The following is a 7,556-nucleotide window of genomic DNA, read 5'->3' as shown; positions in this document are numbered from 1 at the left end:
TACCATGTTTTTTGTAGACATGGAGAGGTGGACTATATACTAATTTAATTTTAGTGAGAACCTGGGGGGTGGGTGTGGAATAGGGTTAGAAACTATTATCTGATGCTGTTCCTGAATTAAAATCAAAGGGGAGATTTTTTTTTTCCCCTCTCCCTGCCTTCCCCTCAGGACAGCCAGTGGAGGCCTGAAGAGAAGGGCTTCCTACTCCTGCTCCTCTGGCGAAGTCCCAGCAGCACCCACCTGCTTATCTCTGCGAACAGCCCTCCTGCGTGCAACACCCTTCCTTTCCTGGGTGGACAAGGTCTAAGAGTTTAAAATAAAAAGGGACGTACACGCCACTTGGCAGCGGGGTTATAACAGTTGACAGTACAGCTTCTCCTCGGTAATTGCCAGGGGCGTGCCAGGGAAGGAGGTAGGGACATTGGTAGTTGCCAATCATGGGCTGCTGTCCAATAGGGGTGGGCGCAGGGAGCACGCTATGCGTCATAGCGTCATGTCGGCTATGCCTGTGGCAAATGGGAGAGGAAGAGGCTGAGGTGGTCATGGCTTCATCCGTTGTGAGGGCTACGATGGGGGCCATGAGTAAGAGGAAGATCCAGGCTACCCGCGCTGCCCTTACCCTGGTCAGTGCTGGAGGCGTGGCGGGTCCCACCTTGCCCCGTGAGAGGCCGGTCACAGGCCTCTGACCCATGCCTTTGTCCTGAGAGTGGACGTTAGAACTGTGCCACGGGCAGGGCTGGGTTGAAGGGTCTCTCTCAGTCTGCACGTCTGTCCACTTCGATGCAGGTGCTATGCCGACGCCTCTAGGCTACTAGTGACAGTGGGATGGCGTGGGCCATGCTGTCGAGCCTGTGTACGTGGCTGGTGGTGCTGCATGCCTGGTCCAGCAGCAGGCAAACCTTCCCCGGCGCTTCTGAGTGCTGCCGCTGCGCAGGGCCATAGACCTGAGGGCGAGTGCTGTTAACCCTCTGAGGTTGCTAGCTGCGCGCTGGAATTGGGATTTGGTCACTAGGAAAGGTTTACAAGGAGGTGGAAAGAACCTATTCCTGCTTGTGAGCTTGCCGAGGGTGTTTGTGCTCCTAGTGAGAAGACTGGTGTTTCCTCATCTACGCCTGTGTAGAGATGATGCTTAGAGAAAACGGGACTGTCTCCGGGTTTGGAGAAATCCGAACTGCGGTGCGGTGGGCAGTCTCTGGCCTGATAACGGCCGGCAGGCAGTGGGAAAAGGGGGAAAGACCGGTGTGGTCACTTTCATGTGGGGTGGTTTTGCACAGTCACTCTAAGAAGTATATTTATTCTGAAGAATGGAAATTCAGTACAGAAATTGGCGCATAGGTTGTTCCCAAGGAAACTGTATCCCTGTGTTGAGAAAGCACATTTACTAGTTGTGGCAGTATTGCAGAGGCCATACAGTTAGGAAGGCTTAGTCCAGAGGGAGGTGCAGCCCTCTGCATTGATGGGGGCAAACTAAGTATGTCTAGTTCAGTCATTTGTCTGGGCAGGTAATTCTTGTATTGTAGTGATCTTGTAGCAACTGAACATTAATAGCGGTAATTAGAAAAGATATTTTAATGTAAATCTAGTAGAAGTTTGCTTTGTTTGTTTGAATCTGCTAGTAATAAAAACTTCACCTTACTCAGTATCTTGGAAACTTGTAAGCATATAAGGGGAACTCTTTAATGTGTATTTTCTTGCATTTCTGCAGCAACTAGATATATCTGTATGAACTATGAGTTCATCTTCTGTAAAGTCACAGTTTCACCCATAAGTTAATGGGAAGAGAAGCGAATAAACATTTTTGTGCCTGGCTGATTTTTCTGTAATGTGTATATGACAACATTTTGACTAGAACAGAACTGTTCAATTGAGTTGTAATTTTGAAGTATGTATCTTGAGGCATTGGTTTCAAGTAGAAGAAAGACTAGCTGACAGTGTCAGATGGTTGGTGCTGTAGGTGGACTTTGCAGATAGGAGATAAAACTTAACTGCAGACAAAAACTGATTGCACAAAAAGAGCTTTTTTTTTTTCAGTGTGTGACTTGCATATGTTACAAAGCATGTAGCATACTTGAATTTTAACTTTTTTTAAACTACATACGAGCATATGCATATATTTGTTTTTCAGACCCCATCAGCGATTCAGAAGATAAAACAGCTTCTTAAAGATAAACCTGAGCATGTAAGTGCAAACAGGGCCATCTTGCAGATTATACTAAGGTATTAGCACTGCTGATTATTACAAAGTATTTCTGGCTAAGCTAGCAGTTTGAAATAAACACTGAATAACTTAGAGATGTTGGTGTCTTTTTTTTTTGGATGGGACTGTATAAGATTGCTTATCTATCAAGGTTCATTTCTATATGAAGTAAAATGCAGAAAATAATTGACTCTAATGACCTTTCACTGTACAGTTACTTTTGAGATGGGTAAAACTGAAGGAAAAAAGTCACCTTAAGCTTGAAAAATATTTCTAAGCCATATTTTAATTAACTATTCTAGTATGGCATAGTGGTGACTTCTGGTAGAGCTGGAGATCTTTAGCTGTTGATACTAAAATGTTATTAAATTCTTGAAGGTGTTCTGGTTGTGAAATAGATAATAATGTTACATTTGTACCCATTGGAAAAGGTATAATTCTTATGAAATTTGTCAGACAATGTCATCTTTGTAAATAATCAGTATTTCAACAAATAGCTCATTAAGAGTGTCATCTTTTCTTCTTGGGAAGAGCACGCAGTCTTGCTTTCTAACCATTATAAAAGCAAGCATTGGGTTTTCTTCTTTACAGCAAGTAGTAGTTCAAGAGGATTATTTACCTCAACTTTTGTATAAAACCCATTGTTTCTTTTGGTTTCTGCACATCTGCAGCTAACTAGACTCTTCATTTTAATGTTTTAAACCATTCTAAGGGAACCCAAAGCCTATAGCTTAACTGATCATGTTTTCCAACCCATTATTTCTAGCCTCTCTTGTAGAGGAGGATATTTAGTCTGAAAAGAATGAGTGCTGTTTGTCTGAGATACCACTTGTCATCAAGCAATACATTTTGATACATTTTTAATCATAGCATCGGTTACATGGATTATTATACTTTTCAAATTATGTATTGAAGCATTTGTGGAAAGTGGTATAGATACTTTTTGAAGATCCTTGTGCATAAATAATTTTCCAGTTCATTTTCAATTACTTGTATCAACCTTTTCTCAGCTCTTTACTTACACTCTGTTTGACTTACAGGTTCATGTTGGATAATTGCAAATTATCCATATCCATTATGCACAAATATATTGACTAGGTTGGGCTTTAACATTGATTAACACAGTAAATGAATAAATGTACTTGCAAAAAGGAGAGGATTAAGTTTTAAGTGTGAATGGTAATGTGGATGATGAAGATCTTAAAGTAGTGTTTTTGGAACTTTGGCTTGAAATAGTAGATTTCTGATGGTCATTACAGGAGTTATGTAAAAATCTAGCAACTGCCCTTGGCTTGGCCTCACAACTTCATAATTATGTTATTGTCAACAATCTTAAAATAGTGCCTGAATTACCATCTGAATAAAGTTTCATTTAAAGTCATGAAAATATATTTAGAGTTTGACTTTTATGAAATCAAGCACCAAGGAGTGTCAACAGTTCATTACTTTGATTACTTCTAGTTTAGCACTGGCCTTGAGGCAAGGGAGAATAAATTTTCAGCTTTTTGTTGTTCTGCATACTTTTTATTTTGGTATTCAAGAACAGGTTTAAAAAAAATATTTTTATTTTAGGTAGGTGTGAAAGTAGGTGTTCGTACAAGAGGATGCAATGGACTTTCTTACGCGCTACAATATACAAAGTCAAAAGGAGACTCTGATGAAGAAGTAGTTCAAGATGGTGAGTTTCTGATGCAGTAAAGCAAAACTGTGTGGTGGGGGGAGAATAACAACATAATTACAAGTTTTCCAAGGGACAGTTTAGGACTTCAAAGTAACAAGTTATAAGAGGTTCTAGTGTTCTGTTGTAGGAGTTATCACCTTAGTGATAAAAAAAAAAAAGTAATTAGTTAAAATCTGCAGCTTTGTAGAGGAAACAAGGAATATCCTTGATCTAACCTTCATTTCATGCCCGTGTTGGGTTAATTTGGAGTTCCCTATGGTAACAACAAAGTCTCTGTACTGGGTCAGAATAAATAGCCTAGCCCTTTATTCCTGTCTTTGGAGGTGGCCAATAGCAAATACCTGAGAGAAGACAGAACAAGGCATGGACAGGATAATTCACTAGCATATCTAAAATAAGGCTTGACAATGTAAAGGGTTTATTTGCAAAGAGTTTTCCCAACTGTTTTCTATAACTGGCCTTATTTTTTTAATGTCTTTATGCTTTTGATTTTGACATTGTTTTATGACAATGCATTCCTTATTTTAGTTAAGCACTATGTTTGAAACTGTTTTCTTAGGTCGGTATTTAGGCTTGCTGCCTGATAATTTCATTGAGTAGTCCCATCATAGGTCTGTTGTTAAAGTACTGAAAGTTCCATACATCTTTCCAATTTTTATAGAAACCTCTCTCAGGGATATTGTCATCAAGCATGATTTTTTAGAAAGGCATAATAATGTCTGTCTAGGTTTCTGTTCTTCTAAAACTTGCTAAATTTTTTTATACATTGTTCGAATGTGCTGTGTTTGCATTCAGAAAGATTACTTTTCAACTGGTGGCAAAGTAAGAGTTTTGAATAAGAGTAGGATATCACAGTTGCTTTCTTATAGAAGCTGTGCTGCTTGGCAGAACTCAAATTCCAGCTGCCTTGAAAATATCTAATCAACTAATTTTTTTTTTTTCTTAAAAATTTGATTGGAACTTCAGTAAATGATTATTTTGAAATAGAGTAGATCAGATCAGGACTGCCACCTATTTTTGCAGGTGCTTCTTGACTTCAGATTTAGCTGGCTCCTAGATTTGCCTCTTCTGCTTGACTCCAGAGCTGCTCTGGCTTTACAGGGCTGAAAACACGTTTTTTCAGAAGGCAGTTTCTGGCTTGATTCTTAAGGGAGATGAAAGCAGTTTTTCTCAGTCATGACAGAGGCATCAATCTCCAAAGCCAGGCAATGTTTCAGTTTTGGCTGTGTGTCTTCTGTTTTATTTTGATTGCTTCTAGACAGTTTTCCACTGAAGGCTCTGACTTTTATATAGTACTCTGCTCAGTGAGCTGGTGGCTTTGGATACCAGCCCAATTCTCCTGTATTTTAGCTAGCAAGTGCTAATGCTTAATACAGAATTGTGATTCTACTTCAGGGTTCAGGTCCTCTTTCATTAGATTTAGCCTTCCCTGTGTATTACTGTCCAGGTTGACCAAGAAAAATGTGGAGGTTCAACTTAGTTGCCCATAGTCTTGAGTTGTTACACTAAAGTGATTTATCTCAACTTCTACTATGATGAAACAGCTTTCCAGCACTCTCCTATAACTTAATGAGTTCTTGTTGCTGATACTGATGCTTTTTTTAAACTTTTCTTTTTATTGTTTCCTAGTCTGTGGACAGCTAAAGCAGTCTATTAATACTAACCACTTTATACCATACTTGCAGTTTTAAAGTTCAATAACTTTCCAGGCTGGTGGATACTTTGCATACTTTAGAAAAAGGAGATCTTTCCACTTCTGCAGATGAACTACTAATTCTTAGTCCTTAAAGGTTATGATATCTTCAGAAGTTCACACATCTACCTTGGTATAGGATTCAATACTGCTAATAATTCATGTAGACCTAATAATTTTGGCAGAGCAAAGGACATTCCTTATGGGGTATTTTCTTGTGGTTTTTTTTTTAACGTCTTCTTGGATGTGCAGGCTTTAAGAACAGTAGTAAATGGGTTACTGACTGTAATGCATAGGAAAGGAAGTATCAAAGCTGGGATTCTTTCCTAAGTAAGTTCTACAACTGATTACTCTGGTTACCATGATTTTAAATCAGAACGAAAATAAATGCGCACATGTACACAAATACCAGCACTAGACTGTTGCTAGAATTTTGTAGCTTGAGTTGGGGGGGGAGGCCCTATCTTAGGCTAGGGAAAATGAGTTATATTGACAGATTTTTGTATTTAGCTTCCACTTTTATCACTGGTTGGAACAACGTTTCAAAGTGAATAATGAATGGTTTTGCTGTATGTAATATTTTTTTTTCTTTGTTGTCTTTAAGGGATTAGAATATTTATTGAGAAGAAAGCACAGCTGACACTTCTAGGAACTGAAATGGACTATGTGGAAGACAAACTGTCCAGTGAATTTGTCTTCAATAATCCAAACATCAAAGGAACACGTGGCTGTGGAGAAAGCTTTAACATTTGAAATTTCAGGACTATTTCTTTGACTTTTAAAGCCACAAAACACTTGCTGAATATGTGGCTTTCAAAAGCAAATGTATCTTCTTCAAGTTCTTGGGCTGTGCAACATGCGGATGCGATTAAGGAAAATAAAGTTAATTCATTTTGAAAATTTTAAATTGTGTGTTAAATCCCTGCACTGATGTTTTTAAACTGCAATTTGTGATTAATTGGGACCCAGAAGGTAAGAACATTAAGTGCTGTAGCATATCTATGTTTTCATGTACCATGGAAATAGAATCTCACTGTTCTTTTCCTTTGCCATTTTCTTTGTCTGCTCCACTTGCACTTCCCCATCTACAAGCCATTTACAAGAATATATTGTCTATTTATTCTGTTTTGAGTTGAAAAAAAGAAAAACCCCACACTTCTAATTTTGTGTTTATTTATATACACAGACACAACACACACTCCTCAGCTTAAAAGGTCACTATGCTTATGTAGATAAATAATTTGTTTTATTAGGTTTCTGATGTTTTTATGTATAGACTTGTCTGGTGGTTTATTTTCCCATAAATCTAGGGAAGTCCAGAAAGCAGTTTATGTGAAAATTTAACAGTAGGCTGCCATAGCACTGCTAGTGGCAATAGTTCAGAATATGCTAACTTCAGTCTTTCTCCTTGCCTTGTTGAAGGCACAGTCTCTGCTGTAGTTACTAAGTGGTTTTCAAGAACAAAATATATTCAGGCACTGAAATATTAAAGCAGAATATATACAGGCTTCTCATGTTTCTATTGTTTCTATTTTTCTTGACTGACTTAAATCACAAAACTGGTAAAACTGCTTTTAAATACTGATTCCAGGTGTTCACAGAATGTGTATGTATTCTCATAAGCTGTCTAAGCACAAAAAGCTATGAACATTTTTTTTTTTTTTTTTAGAGAGGAAGGAATCTCATAACTTTCATTAACTATTTGGAGTAATGTTTGTTACTAATTCTGTTACAACTTGCTCTGTTTAGCAAGTTCACTCAATACTGGGGTTTTTCTACTTACAAAGCTTATGGTAACTTCTGTTTAACTTCTCTCATGAGATTAACTTGCTCACAGGAGAACCATTTATAATTTTAAGAGGTTTCTATTTTTTAAAAAAAGTTTAATACAGTCAGTAATGAAAATTTTGTGATTATAGGAGGCCTTTTTTTTTCTTTGGAAATTAAAATAATTTAATTTCTCCTAACCAGAGTTGTTCTTCTGC

General features: G+C 38.0%; 1 protein-coding gene across 1 annotated transcript; it reads left to right on the top strand.

Moving 5' to 3' along the window:
* The first annotated feature begins 515 nt into the window (after window positions 1-515).
* LOC142365663 (iron-sulfur cluster assembly 1 homolog, mitochondrial-like) lies at window positions 516-6,352 on the top strand. Its single transcript, XM_075446685.1, has 4 exons — window positions 516-623; window positions 2,126-2,179; window positions 3,770-3,875; window positions 6,176-6,352. Exons 1-4 carry the CDS (start codon window positions 516-518, stop codon window positions 6,322-6,324), a joined length of 417 nt encoding a protein of 138 aa, XP_075302800.1. The 3' UTR covers window positions 6,325-6,352.
* The last annotated feature ends 1,204 nt before the right edge of the window (window positions 6,353-7,556 follow it).

This window comes from Opisthocomus hoazin, chromosome W, assembly GCF_030867145.1.
Source record: "Opisthocomus hoazin isolate bOpiHoa1 chromosome W, bOpiHoa1.hap1, whole genome shotgun sequence".
NCBI lineage: Eukaryota > Metazoa > Chordata > Aves > Opisthocomiformes > Opisthocomidae > Opisthocomus > Opisthocomus hoazin.
This window is presented reverse-complemented; position numbering and strand designations above follow the sequence as displayed.

Coding starts and splice junctions, on each gene's coding strand:
- LOC142365663 (XM_075446685.1), top strand. CDS start 516: ATGGGAGAGGAAGAGGCTGAGGTGGTCATGGCTTCATCCGTTGTGAGG. Junction 2,180..3,769: donor TTAAAGATAAACCTGAGCAT/GTAAGTGCAAAC, acceptor TTTTTATTTTAG/GTAGGTGTGAAAGTAGGTGT. Junction 3,876..6,175: donor TGAAGAAGTAGTTCAAGATG/GTGAGTTTCTGA, acceptor GTTGTCTTTAAG/GGATTAGAATATTTATTGAG.